General features: G+C 38.9%; 1 protein-coding gene across 6 annotated transcripts in view; it reads left to right on the top strand.

The window, feature by feature from the left end:
• pcdh15a (protocadherin-related 15a) overlaps positions 1 to 26,494 on the top strand; it is a 167,135-nt gene that overhangs the window by 46,725 nt on the left and 93,916 nt on the right. For 5 of the 6 annotated variants that reach the window (XM_035531806.1, XM_035531809.1, XM_035531810.1 and 2 more), the window contains exons 2-4: positions 19,321 to 19,439; positions 25,725 to 25,739; positions 26,258 to 26,323. In XM_035531806.1, the coding sequence (XP_035387699.1) occupies positions 19,343 to 19,439; positions 25,725 to 25,739; positions 26,258 to 26,323 (178 nt within the window). In that variant the 5' untranslated portion in view covers positions 19,321 to 19,342. The remainder of the gene's footprint in view (positions 1 to 19,320; positions 19,440 to 25,724; positions 25,740 to 26,257; positions 26,324 to 26,494) is intronic. The other variant, XM_035531808.1, reaches the window with a different exon arrangement.

The following is a 26,494-nucleotide window of genomic DNA, read 5'->3' as shown; positions in this document are numbered from 1 at the left end:
AAGAGTTGTGAGAAATGTTGGCAGTACCATGAAACAGACAAAGGTCATTCAAGGTTCTACATAGAGGTTAGTCTTAAACATTCAGATGACCTTCACGTTTTCAATGGCAGGTTTATTTACTTTATTATAGAACAGAGCTGAGTACTTATAATTAGCCTAAGAGCAGGATGATGTGATGACGACTGAAGTGTGTGTGTTTTGGGGATGTAGGGAGAATGTGTGTTCCAAGCAGTAGAATGGGGGACTTCATAATAAGCTGTGTGGTTCCAAGAATATTTAGAATCTCAGGTTGTGCCACATCTGGACTCAAATATGACTGTATTCATATGCACAGTGGACACCTGGGGAATACATTTCACCATTTGTTGATAAGAGATCCGTGGGTAGTGATGCCTGAAATGGTTTCCATCCACACATACAGTCGGAGAGGGAGATGATTAGAGAGAGGAAGACGCTAAGGAGGAGCACAGACAGGAAGACAGCAAGGAGAGATTGACAAGGAGGGCCAGATGAATGTGGGCAGAGGGACAGGAAGCGAAGAACAATGGAGAACTGTCAAGAAACAGGTGAAAGGCACACAAAGACAAGAAATGTCCGTAATCAAGATGTAAATTTGGGAGCTTTGAAAATTAGGGCTGTTCTATGGTAATGTGTTAATGACTGATGTACCATCTGTCTGAATTCATCACTATTTACACATGCCCATTTCTTTCCTTCTTACTGAGTCGCTCTGCACACTTCTGTGTGCAAGACATGAGAACCTGAGGACACCACCTCTGCTGTGTGATGCTGAGCTTCTCCCAGCCCTCTGATTCATTGCTAATCAGTGTGTGACAATTGCACCACCCCAGGGAGCCGAGCAGCATGCCAGCAAACCAGGGCTGGGGCCATGGGTGGAGGGAGAGAGAGCACTCTCAGTGAGTGGAGGTCTGACAGGTAGACTATAACAGAACAGGAGGCAGGAGTGCACTCATTTATTTGGCTGGGGAGCCAGAGATTGCAGGGCCAATCTGAGGGTTAAGAGAGCTGTTCAGGAGTGAATGGGGTGTCTGGAGAGGCTGGGGGAATTGGGGATGGAAGTTTGATTATGGCATTAAGGTTGGGGCATGTCTCTGTAGAATTTGCCATGTATGAGCATTATACCCACACTTTCGTATGCTAAAATGACTGAAGGATTTATTTGGTTTCTGTCTGAATTGCACAGAGAACATGTACAATGAATTAAGGGACATTCACAGTCAAAGTGGTATGTCAGACTATACAAAGTCTTCTCTTTTGGACCCTTGATAACTACAAGCACCATAAACACAAGTACTGTTTACATATTAAATGACTTGAGGCTTTTTGGAGTGGGATGTTCACATACAAGATACATTTTGTGACTTGCATTATTCATGAAAAATCAAATGGAAAAAAATAAACATTACTTTTATTTCACAAACTTGTGGTGTCACATGAGTTCGAGCAGTTTTAGTTAATTCACTTTGTCACAAGATACAGGGATTGCTCAGAACTCATAGTTGTCCATAGTTGGACAAACAAAATGAGGAAGTGCTTTTGAGAATTATTTATTTTGAGTAAGCCACTGATAGGTGGTAGTAGTAGTAGTAATAGTAGTAGTAGTAGTAGTAGTAGTAGTAGTAGTAGTGTGTGTGTGTGTGTGCGTGCGTGCATGCGTGAGAAAGAGAGAGAGAGAGAGAGAGAGAGAGAGAGAGAGAGAGAGAGAGAGAGAGAGAGATATGTAGCAACATAGAGAAGTAAACATAGGATTAGACAGGAAAAGCAGTAGGTAACAGAGGAAGATGGTAATCCCTGTAGGTCTGGCACTTGTATAAGTCTTTCAGTAGGGAAGTTGTCAACAATCAATACATTTATCTCTGGTATCACAGACACCAATAACATGACATCAGCTTCTACAGACTTGCTGACTATGTTTGCAGTAAGCAAAAAGGATGTTTTATAATTTTTTATAATCTGAAAACCACACCCCCTTCCCATGTGTGTTTTTTAAGTCAATGTTGTTCTATTATTGTAGCCAATGCACTGCCCTTATTACGTCCTCTTATGTGGCATAAGATATTCCTGCTGCTTTATGATGTTTGAAATATCACCACAAAAAGTTGGTACCAATATATCCATTATTGTTTTTATTCATTTTCTTTTATTTTCTGCCATGATCACTGAGGACACTGAGTCACATGAACATGATACACATCCTTTTAGGTTTAATACTGGAATGCAATGAATATCCATTACAGTACATACCAGTACAGATTGTTTATTGATTGTTTAAACAGTACAAGACCCTTTCCTGAACATATATTAAGATATATCCTCTTCTGAGTTAGCTTTAAACCATTATCACTGGTGAATTATCACATTTAGTCAGGGATTTACACTATGTCAGAAGGTCCAGACCTCCAAACCTTAATCTAGACTGGCTATCATGCTTAGGAAGATAATATTATTGGCAAAGCTTTTATAAAGGAAAAAATTGTGTATTGTTCATAAAAAAGTGCATTTTATGCAGTGCATATGTGTGTTGGATAAGTCAAATCAAACTTGTAGACATTAGCTAAAATTACTATAAATAATCTACTGTCATGTAAATAAATATGTAAATAAGTACAGCAAATGAAAATACCAAAAATACCAATACTTACCTACAGATCAAGTTGCCTGAGGAAATGCAACTTGTTTTAAAAAGCAGAAATAAGAAATTTTATTAGTGGAAACCAGGGCTGATTCTAAGATTTTAACATTAGCAAGGCTCAGCCCTGAAAGAGAACGTGGAACACTATGGATAATATTTCGGCTGTATGCAATACAGGCCTCTGAAATTCCGCACATTTGTGTGTTTGTGTGCATGTGTAATATACTCTGATTTTGAAAATAATTCAACAGATTGTGAGTTGGATAAATATTAAACATAAAGGTAAGATTTATTGAAATATAGCAGCAGAGGTGTCACAATCATTCAGTTCAAAACCAATAAATGGCTAAACAAAGGGGAAAAATGGAAGGATAGTTTACTTGTAGCTTGCTGGAGCACTTTAGTAAAACTGAAGTGGACCACAAAATGTGAGTAGACAATGTATTTGGGAAAATATGGATTGTGAAAAATGTTTAGGGGTTGAGACAAAAAATGGGGGCTGAAGTTCATGTAAAGTCAGTTTACTTTATATTATTTATTTTATTGTGCTTGGAGAATTAATGTGTGATTTTAGGCGTTTTCACACTCAGGTCATTTAAAGTGCTCTCAGATCACATAATCATGGTTTGTTTTGCATATGTAAATACATCCAATGAATTCAGACTCTGCTAAACAAACCCCAAAACTAACCAAACCCAGACCACCTCCTGAGGTCTCCTGAGGTGGTTTCAATAGGGTTTGTTTGTGGTCTGCTTGATTTGTGCACTGTGAAAACAAGGTGGCCCTGGTCCATTTTGTGTTCTATTTTGGGCAAACCTTGAGGCTTATCATACACAGCGACGATCTTTATGGGAAAAAATGAGCTCAAGAAAAATTGCTGCACGTGAGATTGTGTGGTTCTGAAGCAAAGTTTGTCCCCATGTTTGTCTCTTCTTTAATTTCTTTTTAAACTGCTTTGGCATTTTGTCAGTTCTGTTTTTGTCATATGCTTCACGAAAATGTCGCAGACCCAAATAACAGCAGCATGACAAGTGACTATCTTGAGTATATCATATCCATAATTCAGTGTTAGACAGATGGGGTCTGAGTTCAAACGGAACTGTGCTGTGAGCAACAAGTGCTCTGAGATCTCATCAGTGCTGAACATAGTGGCATTTAAATTTCACTTGCATTGTGAGAAAAAGAAATGAGGTCAGTTGCAATTAGTTCCCTTTCTGGTTCACTTTTAATGGAACTGAGTTTAGTTCATTTAAAGAGAACTAGGCCGATATGAGAACACCCTAAATGGACCCTAAAACGAACAACCTCAGACCATCATAGACCTGAGGTTGTGGGACAGTTTTATTTGTGAAATAGGGTCAGTGTTTTAAAGCTTACCGTAAACATATTTATTTAGTTTTACCTTACCACAGGTACAATGAAATGTAGAGCAATAAAGCATTCAATCATGTTTTGTTAAATAAACAACAATTATGGATTAAACTACCTTAAAATACAAAATATTTAGAAATGTAGGTAAAATATTTTTAAATGTTCAAATGATTTTTTCTTCATTTGTCTCTTCATCTGTTTCATGTCACAAAGTAGATTACAAGCAGCATGAAATAAGTAACTAATAGAAAATCTTAAAAATTCACAAAGAAGAGCTGTCATTGGATACTTTGGGATCTTTCTGTTGAAAAAAAAAATCCAGAAAAGAATGTACAGCAGTGTATATGTATATTTGATGAAAAGATAAATTATATTTTAAACCAGTCACATTACAAGAAATAATATCATTTTCAATCAAGTAGCTATTTCATCCTCATCAGTTACTTTGCTGATGAAAGCGAGCTGAAATAAATTAATTCAAGTGTCTTAACAAATGATTGAAAAGACAAACGTCTTGAAACGTTTTGCTTCATATCAGACCAGTCCTAGCTAACTTAACTCCTATCTCCATAAAGTACTGCTTGAAGTACTGCCCAATTTCCTTAACACATGCCTTAACACATGCCTGTTATGTCTTGACATGTTAGCTCTTAGAAGTGTGGTAATAAAAGATCATGATATTCATTTTCATGTTATGCCAATCATAAAATGTGTTAATATATGAATGTGTTAATGCCTTCTGTTTATTAGGAAAGAAAATTCAGAATAAATGAAACGAAGACTATAACGATGGTGTACACATCCACTTTTAAATCTATAAACCAGTTGTAGACAGAAAATTTAGAAAAAAAAATGTCTCACCTTGTAATGGGTATTTCATCATTGGAGTAAATATGTTATTCTTGTGTAATTTAAAAAATAGGCCAAAGTAACATTAAACTTTATAATTTTTAACAAGCATTCAATTAGTTATACATCAAAGTATATGCAGGTCTTTATAAATATGGTGCTTTTGCCAGAAATGAAGATATGGATGGCTATATGAAAACGGACATTAGAGACTGTACCTAAAATTCTTAAAAAACCAAAAAACAAAACAAAACAACAACAACAAAAAAAACTAAAATGTCACATCCACTTTATTAAGAAATCAAAAATAACAGAAAATAACAGAAAATCTGCTTTCCCATACATATAACCAGTTATTTATGCTAGAAAAAGAAACAGAGGCCTTAGACCTGGCATTGACTACAGAGAGTTAAACCCTAACCCAGATAGGGAGCCTATTCCACATATACATGAAAATGCATGGTTCACAGTTTTAGATCAAGGCAAAGCCTATCATCAAAGTGGTATCAGTGAAGATTCCAAGACACATATCCTCACAACTCTCTAGAGACTATTTGAATGGAATTAGGTTCTGTTTGACTTAACAAATGGACCTTATGCTTTTCAGCAAAGCATAGAGCTTAGAATATTTAAATTGGTTTCCACTTCTAGATATCTTGGTGAATGATAAAATGCTCACACAGCATATGGAAGACATAAGATGCATTCTAGAACATCAACAAGAGTGCCACATAAAGCTAAGACCTAAAAAGGGTAACATTTAAAAATTAAGTTTATTTTGTAAATGGAAAACACAGGTTTCCAACTAAAGCATTCAAACTAAAGGAGGCACATAATGACAAAATAACCCCCAGGTGGTGTGGCTACTAATGGACAACCACTCTACCTGAGGGAGGTGTGGACTAATAACACAAATTAGTGTAAACACAATAGAGATGCAAACAGAAGTCCACATGCTCACCACCATCACTTATTACTGACGGTGGGGGGGCACTGTTACAGTAAGCCCCTGTGCGCCAGCTGAAGCATGCTGTGGCCAATGCAAAGGAAACAAGGTTGAGAGGGTGGGGACATAGTTGGCACTATGCCTGCCAGGGCTTGGGGAACTCGGAACACCTTGCTACCCAGGGCCTGGGGCATAGAGGACACCATGCCTCCCTCACGCCCTGGACACAGAAAACTCATGTGTCCTCCTCTCAGCATGCTGGCCAACCTCTTCACTTATAGGTTTCTACTCCACTGAAGCATAGTCCTGAGCCTCACCAGGGCAGGACAGTGCCCCTCCTGATGGACCGGGCCCCCTTCATCGACTGGGCATGGATACAGCGCCCAGTCCCCAACCATCCTGGACAGGGCATAGTGAGGCATCCCTCTCTGTTGACGGAGCCTCTTCCAGTCAACACGGAACCAACACATTCCCATATTTCTGGAACTCTTCTCATGGCAGAGCCCCCTTCTTGCATGCAATGTGCCTTCTCATGACGATGTGGCTCCTCTGCTGACCACCATGTGGTCTCCTGCCTGCACACACAAAGCACACAGTGAAACTGGAGAGCACAGACCAGGGGCCCACAAGCCCAAATTTTCCAGAGGGAGACCCCACTCCTCTGGGACTGAGGAGGCATCTTAATTCCAAGTCTCAATTCCAATTCCTAAGGTCATCCACGGATCACTGCAGGCCTAGGGCGTGGCTCCTTTCTCTGTTGCGATACACAGATCCCACCTCCTCATTTAGCGAAGCGATGAGGACGGAACACATCTCCTGGCATGGAATGTACACACTGCTGAAAACAAAAAACAAAACAACTTATCAACAACAGTAGCAACAACAGCAAAAACTGTACAAGTGCAACCATTAATCAGAAATAACTAACATATCATTAATATTCTAACCAAGCTACCTTAACAGCCCAAGTTTGAAGATCCATTTATCTTTCACATTGACACATCAAAAGAGGATGATGCAGTGATATTGTATCAAAAGTAGGAAGTACAAATATAGTCTATAGGTCACATGCATTGACACCATTCAATTGAAACACAGTCAAGATTTTGATTGAATTTCAACCATTACGTTGAATCCTGCAATCTCTTGCAAATCAGAAGATGAAAAGTACAAACAGAAGTGAATAATGTCACAGCAGGTACTAAAATAAATGTATTACAATTGGAAAAGTACAATAAGAGACCTGACAGAAAAGCAATTCTTATGAGCAAGATTAAAGTGTGATAAGACTGAGGGATCAACAGATTGGCCTCTTGCTGAGAATAATATTTGTTGAAGAACACAACCTGTTAAACTGACATAAAAACAAGAGTGAAGTCTGAGCTCCAGGACTGGTTCTATGGTGACAAGTGTAATTTGCTACAACAATAATATAATTCTAGGATTATGGAGTAAAGCAAAAAACAACAATTCAGATTTATATATAATGGTCATTGCCTAGGCTGCTAAAGCAGTTTAAGGCATGTGTGCATACCTGCTGTCTAATTCATCTTAATTTATAGCCTCAATCTTTTTTCACCTTGAAAAAACAGGGAAAGATATGAGTATATTTTAGTGATGCATCTTGTTTTGCAATTACTTGATCAAGGAAGAAGATAGACATATCAAGATTATGCTCTGTATTGGCAGCATCAAATGAAAGAGATATATGACATTGCATGTTGGCCAAATTCAGTAAATCATAGCAAGGGGTCAAACTTACTATGATTGCAAACCACAAAAATGTTCATGCACTTTGTGAAAGCATTTGTACTAAATATGTCAAAGTCTGAAGAGCCCATACATTTATGCTCTTCTTATAAAGATGAAATATTTTGCCACTCAAGAAACTGGCACAAAACCCCGCACATGACCAAAAACAAGGTGACATCCAGTGAAATAGTATTAGAAAGATTCCAGTCATAAGATTGTCTGAGCAGCTGGAGAGGACAGATGCAGAGGAGTGCTGCTTAGCCCATCAAGCCAGTTACTAACAGCAGCTTGCTCCAGCTGATTCCCTAGGAGGGAAAAACTAGCTTGTGCTTATTATAGAGGTATGTGCTCATCATTGAAACCTACAAAAGAAATAACTGGACTGGAGAATGTTCAGCTACCAGAGACCATATACTCTCATGAACAGGAATAGGGATATAAGCATTGCAACAAGGATTTGGACACAGACACAGAGACGACATAAAGAGACTTTGATGTCATGACTTTACTGAACTGCAGAGCACAGTACCATGGTCAGCTCCATACAGCTGGAGACCTACTAGTGCTAAAGACCTAAAATAAAAAGAAAAAGCTTTGTAGTTGTAGTTTGTATCTTATTTGAGTGTAACACTGAAGATGATAGGACAGGCTAGATCAGTGACTTGTGATCAAAGAGTATCTTAACATCAAACAACTTACAAATAAATGAAGTAGAATTAGGCAGTAGAGACAGATGCTGTGCCAAAGTTTTTCAGGTGTTGGTGGCATTCTTGACTTGATGATATCTCTTGGATCTGTCATATTATGATGTTGGCAAGTTTTCTCCTTTTTGGAGCAGGAGCATTATTCAGCTATACAAATAAAATGTTATTAGGTGCCTGAATGAAAATAATTTACCTCAGAAATGACTAAGAACAGTGATCCCAGGTCTATTTAGATGAATTCTTCTGGAAACTATATTTAATTCTGTTAGCCAACTATGGCTGTAGAGTTGTAGCATGCGGTGCAAAAATAAGTATTTTTGCACTGCATGCTACAGCTCTACAGCCATAGTTGTTGGAACCAAACAGATTGCAGCCCAGTCAAGCCTATAATGAAATTGTAATGGATCCAGATATATTTGCAGAACAAAAACAGCTTGCAATGAAGAGCAATCAAATTTATTCCTGTTGCTGTATAGACTACCTGTATCCTTCTGTATCCTTTTTTTGTTATCCTTCTCTTTGTAGATGATCTGTTCATCAACCGGTATAGTCCACTTTAACTTTTTATGTCCAGCTGCTGTCTGTGAGAGAACTGAGGCCAACTAAAGGGAGCCAATATCATCCAACAGGGATAACATGACCTTTTCTCTTGTTCTTTCATTATTTTGGTCAGCTCAATCTTGTCCCCTTTAAATTCAGTGACGTACTCTGTCTAAATAATTCATATCATTCTTTTTTTCATACCAAGGACCTGGTTCTTGATGTCAGGTTCATAGGGGTCACTGGGGTGTGTCTTCATTGGGGATTATCCATGAATCATTGTATCATTAGTATAAGTACAAGAGGAAAAGGGCAGGCAAGAATAACAAAAGTGATTATCATCACTATTCATGAAGATAGGCAAAAAGTGAAAGAAAACCCACTAGAACACAGAACATGTGAAAAAACAAGGGCAAACTACTCACAGTTTAGTTATGTAAGTCAATGCAAAGACCTTAAGTGGAACAACCTGGAAGATACATGAATGTCATATGTTCACTAGTCACTTATTTAGCTGGCCAGTAGAGGTGGTATAATGATGGACAGATGGTGTCGGGAAGTAGTTGAAGTCAATGTAGACCACACACAGAGGATCCAGTGTGGAGTGTTCTAGAGCAGACTCCCTGAAAATTGTCCCTTAATTGCTGGCTCTGTAGAGAATATCTACTATGGTTTACTACACTGCCATGAAGAAATGTAAAAATAAAAGCTGTTCATATTAGGTTAATTCATTCATCCATCCATCTTCTATACTGCTTAATCCAATTCAGGCTCAAGGGTGGGCTGGAGCATATCCTAGTGCAGCCCAGGAGCCAAGGCAGAAACCAACCCCAGTCAGGGCACCAATCTATCACAGTGTGCACATGCACACTGGGCCAACTTAGAAATACCAGTTGGCCTAACACACATCTTTGGATCTTAGGAGTGTGGGATGGAGTAGAAAGAGAAAAGCCACACAGGGAGGCACAGGGAGAACACATAAACACACAGAATAGGCTGGGAACTGAACTGGAGCTGTGAGGGAGCAGTGCTAACCACTGCACCACAACACAACCCCAACTGTTTAGGTATAATTACATAATATGGAAATTCCTGATCAGGAAGATCGTACAAATGGTAATGTTTTCTGTGACAATTCTCAACAGGGAGCATGCATTTCTGCATTATCTACTTGTGCCAGTCCACAATGACTCAGAGATTATTTTCTTTGCCACTCCCCCCACACGTAATTTTTATTTTGAAGTCACCACTTCTGTGTTCTAGGCCCTGTAGTCTCCTGAGTGCTATATTACAAGTTGTATCTAAAGATGCAATATGGGGTACTCTCATTCTCTATGTTAAGCAGAGCATTCTTTATGTACAATTTAGGGTAGATATGCATCACTTTGATTAGGATTAGTTTAGTCTAGTTTAGTCTTAAATTAGGATGTATTGATGTATTTTGTAAAGCCTCATTTGATTGTTTAAGATTGAAAAATAACATTGCCTATCAAGGGGCTTGAAAGATTGCAACTCATTTCATTTAATTTCCTCTTATCACATCAGAACTTGAAATTCTGAGCTAAAATTTAAATTGTCTGGTTGATCAGTAGGTGAACCTGTGAGAGAAGCCTCTTGGTGGTCACCAATATTTATTTAATCCATCTGTGTAACTGCCCTGGGTCAGGAAGGAAGGACAAATGAACACAGAATTCTTTTAGGAGGCGGTTTGCCTACAGCTTTCACATTTCCAGTCTCTTACTTTTCATCTTATAGCAGAGTTCTGTGTCAGCTTCATTTTCAGCATCATTTAGTCTATTGAAGGAAAATACCATTTAAGTAGGCTACAGTCAACGAGACGCACATGTGACCAGTTTTAATTACTCACTGGTTCATGCATGTGTCTCTCTAGCCTGAAAATAATACTCAGCCACACCCTCACAACCACTCCATAGGTCCCATGTGCAACTAATTATAATGATTAAACAATCATATTCAAACATCAAGTTTCAAGTTTGGTTTATCAAGTTTGGTTTATTTGTCACATACATAAGCATACACAGTATAACTCGCAGAGAAATGGTTGAGAGTGCTCTGTCCAAACTGAGGAAAAGGAAAACAGGGGTGCATAGAGAAATATATATGTACAAAAATATATTAACAATGTATGTACAATATATGTATATTATGTTTATATACACAATGTATATGGTTGTGTATATAGGTATGCACACAATGTACACAATGTACAGATCCATCTTGTAAAATGACATATTTACAGTTTTTATGTTACATGGTGGTAATTGAACATATATACAGTTATGTTACATGGTGGTGGTGGTCCCCACAGTTTATCAGTTTCCCTGATTCAGGGCCCGAATGGCCTGTGGGAAGAAGCTCCTCTTCAGTCTCTCTGTTTTGGTCTTCAGGGAGCAAAAGCGCTTCCCTGACCTCAACAGAGAGAAGAGCCTATTGTTGGGATGGGTGGGGTCCTTCACAATCCCCCTGGCCTTGGTCTGGCACTGCTTGTAGTAGGTGATTATAGGAATCACTAAGTATTTCCTATAAGGTCATTAAGCACATCCATATCTACTGGTTATTCACTGTGAATAGTGTACTACAGTAGCCTTTTGTGTCCAGTTCAGTCTGTTTCATAAAGTAAGGAAGATGAAGTAGGCAGTGGGAGGGTGTGCACAGCACACAGGCAGTGAAGCACTGTTTTCATTTGTGTGTCTGTTCAATGTCATGTAATATCTTATAAGGGCACTTCCCTGAAAAATGACATGATAATGTCAGATTGGCCTTCTAAAAATAAAAACTAGAATATTCAGATCATATTGTTTAATAGATCCAGAATACCAAAGTCATTTAAATTTTGTAATTTAGGCACAATAAGTACATTTAGCTCTAAACATACCCTGAACTAATTTGCAAAGTATTTGAAAAAGCTAAGTTAGTGTGCATGAAATGTATTTTACTCCATGAATTTTAGAGTGTGTAAGGAAAATTGTTGTACCTGGTCTGAAGAAATCAAGTTTGATGGAGAGGTGTGTGGCAGCAAACCCCCCTCCCCGCAAAAAAAAGAAACACAGGGAGCAAATGTGAATCCAAAAACGAAAGCCGTTTAATAAAACTGAAAGTAAAAGGTGCTTTACACAATGTAACATGGCCATATAATAATAATCCACACAAAGGACTTGAAACAGGAGGAATAAACGCAGGGAAGAAGGCACAGGTGGGATAAATGAGTGAATAACTAGACACAGGTGGCTGGATTTAGGCTGGGGAGTGACAGGAGTGGTGGGTGGAGCAGAGAAGAAGAAAACAGAACACGTGGACAACAAACAAAAGACCACATGGGGGAGCAACACGAATGAAGCGAGCAATGTTACAAAAATATAATACAAAGTGAATGTGAAAACAGTGTCATGCCTCCCTCTAGCCCTGTACGAAGGTCTGAACCACACTACACTTACCAGAATCCCCAGGGGAGTCAGGAAGACCACCACACTCAACCATCACCCGGCCCTACCACTGTCTCACATTCATCATCCCCAAAATATTAACTTTTCACCTATGTCTTCTTGCCTCATCTGTAAAGGCTGTTTTTTTTCCTTTTCAGTGTGAATTATTGTCTCTGTTTGTTCAATGTGCACCAAGTGTTTCTATTTTGTTTTGTTCTCTTCGGTTTTCTGAAAAGTTTTTGGCTTTTTCTCAGTTCTGTTTTTAATTCCCGCTTTTGTATTTGGTATTGCATTTTTCTCTGGCTTTGACCTGAACTGACTCTGCGCTTGATATCCCTCTGTCTTGGAAATCTTACTGTTCTGGTTTTGACACTGGCATGTTCTTCGACTATGTTATTGGATACCTTTCACTATTAAACACATGTACCCATCAACTTATATCCTCAAGTATGTGGCTGAATCTTATCTGTTACAACAATGAATGAGCCATTGCACTAATAAATACACACAAAGATGATACATTGCACTAATAAATACACACAAAGCACACAGTCTGTGTTCATTATATTAATTCAATCTGTATTCATTATATGTTCACCATGTTCATGATATTAAAATGTCATGAATGGTGCATTTATTAAGGGTTGATTGTTTACCTTCTAAGAAGGGCATTGAAGCATATTGTTTGCAATGCCCAAAAATCTTTCAAAGTACATATAAATCTCTATTTAAAGGATAATTAAAGGATGTCAGAGAGCACCAGTTACAGATTTGAATTGCTCTAAGATAACTTCAGGACATTATACATTGCTTAAAAACATAAAAACAGTACTCTCTGTTTGCTCAAGATGCTGACATAATTCCACTATTACCTCGTCTGTTTAAGGGTATACATAATGATGTGAATTTATTTGGCTTATCTTAAACCAATGATAGTATAGCTGCCTGGGCACTGCAGGAGTGCAATGAATCAACTTCTTATTGTTCATTCTTTAAGGTGCTATACCGACAACCACAATGAGGTTAACTTAAACATGAACTTATTAGTATATTGTATAGTGTTTTTGGTTTTGGAAGCCCTTTTCATTGTGTTGGTAGCCTGGTTGTGACCAACAGAAGAATGAGAAAACAAATTTTATCTTAATTCAACTGAAGTTCAGGACAGTTTAGTAATTTTCCTGTTTTAGCTTATCTAATAAACCCAGACATTAACTACTGACTTCAATCAGGTGTGTTTGATTTACTAAACTGCTGAAATGGAACTGTGTTGGGCACCTTTCAGTTGAACCATAAGTTTGTGCATGTCTGCACCAGTGACTGCCTGCAGGCACTGGACACAGACAGCCTGTGATCCACCTAAGGGTTAGGCTATCTCTTTAGTACTGCTGATTGTCATCATGCTGACTATGCTAGTGAAGTCCAGTCCAGTGGAATGCATTAATCACTTGAGTCATTACAGACTGGATACACGCTCTCTGATTACATCTCCCACTGGGGTATGAGTAGCACTCCTATCTTTGGCAGCCTTCACTCATATTGGGTAACCTTAGCACACTCTGCCAAACAGATGATACAGAGTACATGATGTTCAGAGAGAGAGAGAGAGAGAAGTGGAGAGAGAATATGCCAGCTCACGTCATGCCAAAACAGTTCCAGTAATACTGAATATTTGATGTCTCTGATTCAAGTGTTACTGGAAGTACAACCCACATACGGATACAGGCATGTGGTTGGAAACATTTCTAATGCCTATCTCAGACCTCAAAGTTGTCAAAGTAAAACTAAAATCAAAGTTTTGTAAATGTACTTGATTATAGATAATGAATACCTAAAGTTGGCTGCATTAATAAGATCTGTAGGGTGTTATATCTGGTTCCTTACTGATAATGAAATATTGAAAATAACTGCAGCATGAATAAATCTGTGAAACATATCTTAGGTGGGCATTAGAGTGTGTATTGTGAGTATACTTAACCAAATAATGTTATCAGTCTTAATTGATTTCACCTCCAAACCCTTCCTTTCATGAATAAGCAGAGTATTGTGCTGTGAGACAAGATTGATAATCTGATGTTGTAGGCAGCAGTAATGTCATTGACTTTAGGATACCTAATTGCTTTGCTAAATTGTTTTTTCACCTTTCTGTTATGTTCCCCACCCATAATGAAGGCATATGAGATGGCACTGTTTGTAATAGGATGAAAAATCAACAGTGATACCTAGTAGTGCACAGAAGGCCAGTTGTAGTGTAGATAGAATGCGAGCATGAAGAAGCTATTATGGATATCTGAATAATGTTAAAGTAGAAAATCTATTTCAGGGAAGATTACTGTCCTTTGCTAGGGCTGTCAAATGTTAGCTGAATACAGTGTTTGTTGAGTTTTTCTCTCCTACCCTGTTTGAAGTTTTTCATTGTATTAGACAAGCCTATATTTTGGTGAGGAAAAATTTAGGTATCTGTGAAATCATAAGATAGCACCAATATGTACCTGAAAGGTGGCTTGGATTGGTGCCTTAGATGTGGTAGTCTACCAAGTAATTATGACAATTTCTTTCATTAAAATTAGTTTTTCCCTCTCTTTCCTTTTTGACTTTCAGTTTTATAGACTAGAACATCCTTTTCACCAGTATGTCTAACGCTCAGCATCGTAAACAAAGTCATATCATCCCCCTACTTTGACTTCCTTCCCCTAAACCAGGTAACTTAACCTAAGTGTTGTAAATCACAGATTTGAATTTGAAACTATTTTCAGTTTCCTTGCCTGTTGCTAATGTTTTCATAAAACTCTCTGTATCCAAAATGGCATTGAATATTAACTCCCACCAAGTGAAAGGACACTCCATGTACATTCCAAGGACACTGATGTCAATTTACAAGACAAATTTTGTAAACTGTAGAATTGTTATGGAATTATGCTTATCTTATAATACCTGGGTAATAACATAAAGGTTTAACTTTTTTCATTATAACTTGAAATTGTATAACAAGCTCAAGTAAAGTCTGGCTAGCTTAATGTAACCATGGAATTAAGGTAATTGTTTTATTGTTTTGGAAACATATCCTAATTTTAAAAATTATTATTTTATTATCATTCACTTACATCATCCATCACCAACATGATTATTCAGCCCTTGCAACGAAAAACCATACATGTCCATTTATTGTTTTTCTGTGTTCTACAAAATAAAAACAATAATATAAAGTATTATTGCAAGATTTATTTTTAAATGCCCACATGAATGAAGTACACCTAAATAAAGCATATTTAGTATTTTAATGTAATTTCAATGTAAAAGTTGTTCAAAATCAAAAACTAAATAATTGATTACACAAAAATGGCAAATGGCTGATATAAGTTTTTTTGTTGTTGTTGCTGTAAGGGCTCAGTTAACTGCTTCGCATTGTATTTGCTGGTAATTTTTTACAAACTGGTTAGATGAAAATATATTAGTTGATTTTAGTAGTCTAGCTTTCAAGTTAATGTGGAAAAGAAATTAAAGTCGCAAAATATCATATGCTCATTTTAATATGGAAGTTATAATGTGTCATAACCATGAGTTATGTGTTATGACCATGATGTATGAAACTAATGATGTAAGAATTGCCTTATTTTATATTACTTAGTTTAATTGTCATAAATCTACCTATAATGACTCAGTAATAAACTTGACCCCTGTCAGTCTGAAATAACTTAGGTGGACTTAATTCAGTAAGAACAATAAGTAATTAGAAAAAAAAAGGTTTCCCACAAGAAGAAAACTAAGAATTAAAAGTTAAGATGAAACCAATGTCAAGAGCCTCTTGTAAAGAAGATCTCTTGAGTTTCATTTACTTTCTTAGATCTAAGTCCCTTGTTTATTCATTTGTTGTTTTTGTCTTCACTCAATTCACTCATAATACATGCTAGGTAAAATTAATGTTATCATTTAGCAGCTCTCTTTCCTTCCTAATAGATGCTGATAGAAATGGTTTTTGTCACTTGGCCAATGGCAAGTATTCAAGGATCTACAGACTACTTCAGACATACTGCATCTCAGGAGTTTGCCTATGAAATCAGTGCAATCACTGCAGTCCCAAAAGGAGCCAGCTTTGGAGCAAAGAAGATAGACTATCTTCCCCTTTACTTCAGTTTTGCCAATCATTCGCCATTAATTCCCTCTCTTAATTTTTGTTTTATTAAATTTAGCTATGGCTCTATTTTATTATTGCTGTATTTTAGTGATTCATACTTGTGTGTCATGGGCGAAGAATGTGCATGAAAAAAAGAGGAAGCAAACGCTAGCCTCCAGACAAAGGGTTTGAGTAGTGTGGACTATGAGGCAAGATGCACACCACCTGAGTGGGGCAAGGCAACAAAACAGACAAGCATGTGGAACAAAAGAACAAAATGTAAACAAAAGGCAAGTACATGCCGCCACCACCTGATGGAGGCTGCAGGTGAGGATGGGAATTGTCATGGCTTCTGGCACACATAAACACAGATGGGGTGGTGAGCCAAGGGAGGGTGATAAGGGAAGCAGCAGGCATCATGCCCACCCTGGGCCTGGGGAACATAGAGCATTGTGCCACTTGGGGCCCGGGGCACAGAGGACACCATACATCTTAAGCTTGGGCAAGGTGACGCCACGTGTCCGTGGAGCATGATGGCCACCCTCTACCTTTTGCTGAGGGAGGTGCACAAGCACACACCACCTGAGTGGGGCATGGCAACAAACCAAGAAATACAAGCACATGTAACACAAAAGCATAACATAAACTAAGCCACATGGACGCTGCCACCTGATGGAGGCTGCTGGCGTGGGAGGGCATCGTCACACATTGTCTTATTCATCTCTTCTTCAATCTATCATTTATTGTATTACTTTATTATTGCTAATTAATCAATATACATTCAATTACTTGTAAAGCTTATAGCATTATGGTTGGTATTTCAAATTTTTGGTAGATGTTCAGTGACTACATTGCAGATCTTATAGTTTAGAGTTGAGACTGAATTAAAATCTATGAAAAATTTCCCTGATTCATGGTGGTGCCCATTTAATTCTAGCAATTTTTAATTTACAAAATTAAAACAGTGTTTGTTACTTTGATAAATGATGTTTGAGATCTGTACTTCAATAACATTTCTTTAAATGCAGGCACAAGGAAAAAGTATCATTTCTGCCCTTACGTGCATATTAATAAAATATTGTCAAATTATATGCCATCAGCACTATGCCAATGATAATAAGATAACATATTATGTTGTATAATGTCATTATCTTTAAGAAATGTATAGTATTTCAAAGTATTTCAGGCAAAATCTATAATTTAAATGCTTGCTAAAATTAATATTGCATACAAGAGTTGTAAATGACAAGCAGTGAGGCTGAAAACTATTAAACTATTCTCAGAAAATTACATACATTTGTTTTTTTGATAGGGTATTCATCACCTGATACCTAATACAGCAGTACCTTATTTTTACCTTCTTTTTTATAGTTGCAGCTATTACATGTGCGTTGTTTATGTTGATCAAAATTTATCTGTGATTATATTTGCCATTTTTCTTTTAATGGACAAGTGTTCATCAGCCAAAAAGGCATCTATATACACTACTTATTGTACTTCAATTAAGAACAAACAGAGGTGTGATTTCTATGCTTTTTCAAATCTTTTGATCAAAAAACATGCCTTGGATAATTCCTTCCAAGTTTTGAAGATGATAAAATAAGTATTGCCTGTTCCTTTTTTCAGGAATGCAGTCAAAAGTGAGAAGGGCAGCTTGAGTTGAAAAACAAAGCTATTCTTCTCGACTGTGAGACAGCGTCACTGTGCCATACACCCTGAACATTTCGAAGCGGCCTCCATGTATGTTTGGAATATTAGCTCTCAATGGTGTGACGTCCTGAATCCCAGGTCATGAAAACTTGTCTCTAGTGGATGATACTGATCAAAGTCATGCTGCATCCAAAGCTCGTGATTCTCCCCTGACTGGAGATCTGGGAAGCTGCTTCAACTTCAAAGATGAGCACAAATGAGACAGAAAATGAGAGAAAATAGAAGAAGAAGTGAAAGAGAGAGTGCGAGTGAGAGAAAGAGACAAGAGAGAGCTGGTGGTGTAGAGGTTCCTTGAGTTTGACATGCTGTTCTGTAGCTATGATTTGTTTTGCTACAGTTGTTTTGGCTCTCTGTGAAAAGCCAAAATATAAATAATGAATTTTCATACAAAGAGCTCTAGAGGTAGACATGGTCTCTGTGACATTAAAGAAAGATAGAAACAGTGATTGCAATGTTGCATTTAGACAATTATGTCTGAGCACTAGAATCCTCTCACTCAATCTGTCACTCTCTCTTTATCACACATGCGCGCACACATACTCATGCGCAAGCATACAGACATGTCCAGTTTACAAACATCAGACACATCTGCTTATACTTTTAACGTATATAGTTTTAAGCTTTAGTGGCTTAAAGCTTCCTTTGGATAGCCATTGTTTGGGCCTGATTGTGAATACAGGTTGAACATCAAGCGGAAACATTCCTTACCTTCACATCACTTCCATTATGCAAGTTACATTCAGACAGTTAGGAAGCATAATCACATTTGTTGTTGTGTGCTTCCAGACTATGATCTGTCATCATGCATCAAATTCTTGGAAAGAGTATATTAAACTGATATTTGAAAATTGCTTTAGATTTGGATTTTTCCCAGTAGCACACATTCATGTAATTTATAGGATCACTTCAGGCACACATATGTACATTTGCCAATATATATAATTTAATTTGCATGTACTGTCATGTTGTTTTGTCAACAACATGAACCCAATTTACCTTTTTATGGATTCTGCTGGGTTAATACTGAGAGTTTATTGTGTTCTTAGAGATTGAGTTGTATGGAAATGAAGGCTGTCACTGAGAAATTATTTACTGAGAAGTCAGAGCAGAGTGTGAGTCCACCTTGGTGTTGAATTGCACAGGGTGGGTTGGGCAGTTAGGAAGAGCTATAATTTGTCTCAAGGCTGAAGTCTGAGCATTCTCATAGGTCATAACTCTCTCTCATTCTCTCCCTCTCCCAGGTGGGCAGACAGCAGTAAGTGAATGAAGATGAGGAGGCCCTCATGCCTTGTGACATGGTTGGGGATTGGAACCATCCTGCTCATGGCCCTCGCTCACATTAAGGCTCAGGGTGGGGATGGTAAGATAACATCACAGTTTAACAGTTTCTCCCAGAACCACCCAACCCGTCACAGAACCTCTTTGAACCACACTAGCAGGCAGGACCTTAGCTGGTACCTCACAGTAGACAAGATTCTTGTCAATAGTGAACTGTGCATGAGTATTTTCTTTTCTAATAATGCAACAATTACCTTATAATGAAATGCAAACTTTCCTCCAATTCCCCTACCTGGCCTAAAAGAGTGTATTTTTTAGAGCTTTACATTTGGTATTTGGGATATTATATCCAGCCATTTGCTTCCAAGTCTAACTACAACATTTTACACCTTTGGCAGACAAATGCCAAGCTTATTTAAACATGGATTTGGATCAGTGGTAAAAAAGGGCTTTGCCCCCAACAGTCTCAACTCTCCTAAGTGCAAATCTTATTAGAGTCGATCTCTGATAAGGCCCCTGCAGTGAGCAGGCGGTGATATATGAATTGCAGCCCCAAAGTCTGCCAAGGACGATATGACAACTGCAGTAAAATCTGAAAGTGTTTCTGTGTAGAGATAGTAGGGAATGAGCTGTAAATACTGTCAGGACATTCCAATTTGTGACTTATAGTAAAAGTTACCTAGTGTTGCATAGCTGACATTTTCCCTCAGATAGCCTTGTTTGTTCATGCATTGTTTATTGTTATTGATTTTCGATGATCTTGTCATAGCAGTTAGCGTGCTGTCTATGGGAGAGGGAGATTCGATTTCTACCTATTTATGACATTTTCTTCCCCTTTTCCATTGGTGTCAATTGTACTCACATTTCTGTTGGTCACCTAAGGCTGTAGAAGTTTTCACAGAATCCTCAAGGAGTTTTTTTTCTTTCTCCTAATTTACCAGAGACTGTATGTATGCAGGAAAAGGAAAGTGTGTTATGGATTTATTTAAGAAAAGCAGTCTGGTGAGTGATTTAAGTATGGAGGCTATGTGATTGGACATAGCTGCAGTTCTAAAAGTTGCTACGAGCTATACGCTTGCAAGGGAAACATCTCTCCCTGTCTGCAGGGCCACACACTGACCACTTCTCTCTGTGGCAGCACAGCCAGAATGGGAGTGTGGTCTGCATGACAATCTGAGTTGCCTTCTCACTGCTGTCATTTCAATTACCACATATCTTAGTTGCAGACATCTTAATTACAGGGGACTACACACCTGTGCGAGTGACAGTGAATGGGAGTATTGGGAGAGGGCTTTAGTTTTACAAAGGAACAATCCTTCCACAACCAATTTATTTGTAGCAACATTATGATGTTTTTGGGGAGGAGAAAATAACATGAGGAATTGCACAGCACAGAATAACTGACCTCTTTTCATAACAGAAGAATTCATATTTGTATGTCATCTACAGGTGCAGCATGCTGATTAGAGTAGCAGACAGTCCATGTGGAAAGACAAAGCGGTTAATAATTATGTTAAGCTTGAGTACAAAGCCCAGGTTGTGTCTCAAGAGCACCATGACCTTGTGAGCTTTTAGATGTCACTAATAGCAGTTAATGCAAAGCTTGTCATTAGCTAATGCTCCTGTAGAGGCTGCCTCACAATGTGCAAAGAAGGTTTAGCAACTTTCATTTTCCAGATAACATCAAGGGGTTGTCAGTGCCATCCGCATCACAACCCTGATGAGATCAGGTGGTTAATTAATGATTAATTAACTGATGTAAACAACAGTTTTTATTTCAAGTCACACATAAAATATTACAATTAGAATTCAACCCTAAAATGGATAGATCACAATTGCAATTATGGCATAAATGTGGGTGTGTGCATGTGTTTGTGTGCATGTGTTTGCATGTGTATGTGTGTAATATGTTTAGCAGTATGTATTTGTTTTTGGATTGTCTTGTATGCAGTACATGTCAAGTTCTTCTGTGACATACTGCAGAAGGAGGAAGGGTCAATCCTCACTATCCCTATATTACCATGGTGATTAGACAGATTATTTTGTCTCTCATCCTTTTCACACAGTATCCATCAAATCACACATTTTCTCCCACTCATTTTCCATTTCTTTTTCAATTTCAATTTCATTGCTGTTCCTCACATGATCTGTTTTTTGAGATTCAATATCTAATTCATTCACTTCTCTATTTTATGTATTTTTCACTTCTCTCTCTTTCCTTCTCACTCTGTCTCTCTGTATTTTTCTCCTCCTTTTCTCCATGTCTCTCACACCTATCTGGTTTTGAGAGTATATGTCCTTAAATAAAGCTTACATTTATACCTGGCCTCAGTTCCCTTAGACAGAGTTACAGGTGTGTGTGCATACGTGTGTGTGTGTGTGTGTGTGTGTGTGTGTGTGTTGCAATCATCAATGTATCTGTGATGTTTAATAAATGCAGACTCTGATGTGATTAGTATGTTTGCTACTTTGTTACCTCCATGCACAGGCTGAACAGGACAGTTTCCCCTAATGACCCTGAGCCTGTGTGGAGATTGTGTTTGATTGTTGCTGTGAAGTCATGATCTTCTCTTCTTGTTTGTTTGCTTCATGTTAAGTTACCTCCTCTGATGCTACACACAAGCACTAGAATCCTCTCAATCTATCACTCTCTCTCATGCTCGCTCTTTCTCTCTCACTCTCTCTCACTCTCTCTCACTCTCTCTTTCACTACTAATGTACTACTAATTGTTGCGTTCATGGGAAATGGGAGATAGTAATAATTGAAGTTGGCTTGCTTCAGGGGCAAACACTCTTTGATTAGACTTCTAGATTATCTGCTCAAAGCAGGCAAGCATGTAAATCATACCTAACAGACCTACCAGATTTTGCCCTTGCAGTCAAACACTGCGAGGGATTTTTTGTTTTACATTTTTCCCACATCTCTGAGATGAGGTGCTCAGATTCTGTCACCTGACACCCATCTCCTTTAGGAGAGGCCAGACATACTGAAATCCTGCTGTGATGTAATTATCTTTATGAAATAATGTGACAAAAGTCACATAAATTGTAAGCTCTTGCTGTTACAGTGCAAATTCGTTGTCACTGGTGTGGTCTGACCACTGCTTCATCTGTTTATCACACAACGTTACAGCCACAGAGATGTGCCATGTTTGAAATCTATCTATTAGATTTCTCAGAGGATAACTACATCCTGTTTCAAAAGGCTAATTAGCTGTGATAGAAGGGTTAACAGGAAATAAATGAGCAGATAAAGATTTGATTACTTTGAATTTGAGTACTTTGCCCCTGAGTAGTTAATCTCTTGTTCTCTCTCTCTCTCTCTCTCTCTCTCTCTCTTTATTTCTCTCTCTCTCTATCTATCTATCCCCCTATACATACAAAAGGACACATAAAAGCAAACAAAAATGGTTGACCATGTTTTAATTCATATCTTACACGTGCACTCTCCTACATCCTACACTAATCATCAGCTCCTCTTAGTAAGCGGCTTGGAGAATGGCAGAAAATCCTTCGGAACATTTCAGTGGTTTGATTGTTGCCTTATTATATGCACCTAACTGGAAGTAGATGACCAGCAGCACATTCATGGCCCTGAAACTTTCTTAGCTAGAAACTTTTTGTATTGAGTGTTATACGCCATAGAGCTGCTGGAGATCCTCTAAAGCCTTCTCTTCATCTTGCACACACAAGGGAACACTTTGTTTGTTACCCCCCCCCCCCCCCCACTCCCCCACCGTCTCCTCACTATTTGCTCTCTCCTGATTTGGCCTCCTCTCCTGCTGATTTTGAAGTTGAGTGACTTGCTGTGAAATCCCTTTAATCGTTCTATGTTAGCTGGCCCCCAACCTGTCTCCGCTACAATACTGCACACATAGCCTTTTCTCCTCATTGCACAAAGAGAGAATTGTTTCAGGATTTTGCATTGATTTGGGGCCCTCTGTCTCTCCATCCCTCCTAATTCCAACCATCAACCTTTAGGTTTTAGCTTTTTAGGATTTGCTATGTACTCAGTGATAAGTGGATCAGAGCATAAGCTGCTTTGCTTTGCTGCTTTCCATTGATGTGTGTTTGCGGGTCTATGTGCATATGTGTTCATGTGTGAGCATATGTGTGTGTACACTCTATACGACTTTAGCACTTATTAGCCCACTCAAATTTCCACCTTGTGATAACAGTCACATCATGGAGCAGAATGTGTATGTGTCCATGTCACCGTGTTCTGGTATGCGTACGCGTGTCTGTGTCACCATGCCCTGTGTGCTCCATGTGTAAAAGATGGATTTGTCTGTGTGCTCTGTTTAAGGGAGGCATTTGAGGTATCATAAATCATTCAGCATTACTCTCTTATGTGACTGAATTTTCTTTCTTTTCTGTATTGTTATGCTCTGTGTGTATTTGTGTATGTGTGTGCGTGCTTGTGCATGTGACACAAACCTGCATACACATGAGAGTATGAAGGTAGATATGCATTCAGCATTCATGTACTGCACTATTTTTGTGATCCTAGCTCTATTCCCTCTACCTTTGTATGTCTACGCCTGTCTGTGAGTGCGTGTTTGTGTGAGCACCTGCGGATGTGAGCACGCTCTCTACATGTGTTCACAGTGAGGGTCCGCTGCCTGTGTGCTGAATTGTATTCCCCATACGTCCTTCATCCTCTACCCCTCTTTCCCACTCCCTCCCTCTGACATCACTTCAATCCTGCCTGTAATATACAATCCCAGCCTTTTCAAGCATTGCCCTTTAATAAGGCAGCTGAGCTTGTTTGTAGGCCTCTGAATGTTCACAGCTTCAAAAGTAAACATGTCTCACAGAAAATTAGCTTCGGTGTGTGCTAAGAGTACCAGTGTTCTAGTTGCTCTGATGGATAGGACAAAAAGAAGCATATCCCTGTGCTTGTCTTTGGCAGATGGAGACGTGTGGTAATTGCAGCAGAAGTAGGTTAGGTTTTTGAACTCTTTGAAAAAAATCTATGTGAATCAAGGTAGACAGGGAGCTCTTTACACAAGGCTTCATTTTAATATTAAGCTTACATGAAGCTCAAAATAAACCAGGAGAAGGCTTATAGTTAGTGCTAGTCCTTGTTTGCAGTAGCTTATATAGTAAATGTTGAGCAAATGCCATATAATGGCGTGTAAGTGTGTGTGTGTGTGTGTGTGTGTGTGTGTGTGTGTGTGTGTGTGTGTGCGTGCGAGCGTGCGTGTGTTGAAAAATTGTTAGACTATTTCACATTGCTTTGCTGGAATAGATATCATTAGCAAAGGCTGGCCAGAGATATGAAGTTAATTAAATGTTACTTAGAAGGGTCAGAATAAATTAATGAGTTTTTTCACAAGACAGGAATCATTGCAGTGCCTTTACTGGTGCTCTCTCTGAGCATGAGTCAGTAAGGGCTGGAAGAGGTAACACATCAGCATGCAACACCCTTCCCCCCAAAAAGGATGTTCGTTCAGAGCTGAGCTCATTGGCAGGCCCATGTAAGTGTGGCAGCATAACTGGTATGGACCAGCAACTATGGCAAACACACTTTGGAAGCTTCTTACTACATATGACCTCATACTGAATGACTGAAGTGAATGACATAGGTGAATGCCTGTGGTTTGGCTGTGGAGTGCTGGTAAATGTGTAGGGGCGTGGAGGAGCTGTAGCACGGCTTCCTGTAGCAGGCTGTAGCAGGCTCTCATCTTCCATATTTAATGGGAAAAGGATCCACTCCTTCTCACCTGGCAACAGGTGTTTAGTTGCAAATTATACAGAGGGGGGAACCTTATCTCTGTGTGTGTGTGTGTGTGTGTCTGTGTGCGTGTGTGTGTGTGTGTGTGCGTGTGTGCGTGCATGTGTGTGTGTGTGTGTGTGTGTGTACGTTTGTGCGTGTGTGTGTGTGCGCGGGCCTGTGCATGTGCCTGTGTGTCTGCTCTTGCATCTCCTTCCATCACCATGATTCATACTGTAAGGTGACTCCTCCCTGGCTGACTCTTAGACAGTGGACACTCAATGCTAAGTTTTGTGTGTGTGTCTGTGTGTGTGTGTGTGTGTGTATGTGTGTGTGTGTGTGTGTGTGTGTGTGTGTGGTTATGGGCTTCAAAGTGAGACAGAAACTCCATTGTCTGGTTATTTCACGCACTTCTTTAAAAACCGGCCTGAGCAAAAGTGTCTCGATCTAAAGCTGTCACAGCTTCTTACGGGTTTCTAACTTTCATGTTTTTTTCCCCCCATTGTTAAATAAAGGAGGCTTCCCTCTCTCAGAATCATGGCCTACACCTCTTTTCTAATCCACTCTTCTTTCTTCGTGCACTTCTTACTCTTCTCTTTTCCTCTGTTCTCTTTCCCTCTGCTGCTGACACTAACCCTGTGTCTGACCCAGACTGGCAGTATGAGGGTAAGCTGCTGCTCCTCCTCACCTCTGCTCACCTCCTCTGCTCCCCTTTCTCCTGGTGTTGTCAGCTTGTCGGTCCCTCTTGCTGCTCTCCATCCTCCTGCTGTTGTGACTGCAGTGTCTTTATATCTAAGCACTGTGATGTGCAAATGAGGGTGAGCTCTAAATGGCAAAAGCCTGGAGGATTAGATTTCGTCTGACCTGAAGTACTGCTGCCTGTGGCTCACAGCCCTCTTGAGCTCACAGATCTCAAGCAGTTTCATGGTGCATATGACAGAATTTGAAGGGAAATTGAATTTTTTCAAAAAAATTCTTACCAGCAAGCATGAGTGTTTGCACTGTGTTAATGTCATACCACACTAGTACCAAGTGTGAACATTACCTGTCCATATCATTCAACCCTGTGTTTGTTCCCAACCGAACTGGACACTCATACTTAAGTGGTAACACCCTTGTGTGAGATATGGCAACCAAATGTGACTTTAGTTCTGACTCTTGATTTGTGCCTCTTTGTTTCTCAGAGTGTAAGCTGTATCGTGGAGGCCCCCCTGCCACCATCGTCACCATTGATGAGGAAAGTCCAAATGGTATGAATCTTCCATGTTCTTCCGTCCCTCAGTTCCATCACTGTGCTGTGCAAGGCTAATCATTTCCCCAAACCTAGACACGATTACAGTAGTGTTTGGTTTGTCCAAACTAGTTTGTAATGGAAGTGAATAATTGGTTATCTCTGGATGTTACACCATGGTTCTATAGTA

This window comes from Electrophorus electricus, chromosome 11, assembly GCF_013358815.1.
Source record: "Electrophorus electricus isolate fEleEle1 chromosome 11, fEleEle1.pri, whole genome shotgun sequence".
Taxonomy (NCBI): Eukaryota; Metazoa; Chordata; class Actinopteri; order Gymnotiformes; family Gymnotidae; genus Electrophorus; species Electrophorus electricus.
The sequence above is the reverse complement of the archived record's forward strand: the minus strand, read 5'-3'. Positions and strand labels throughout refer to the sequence as shown.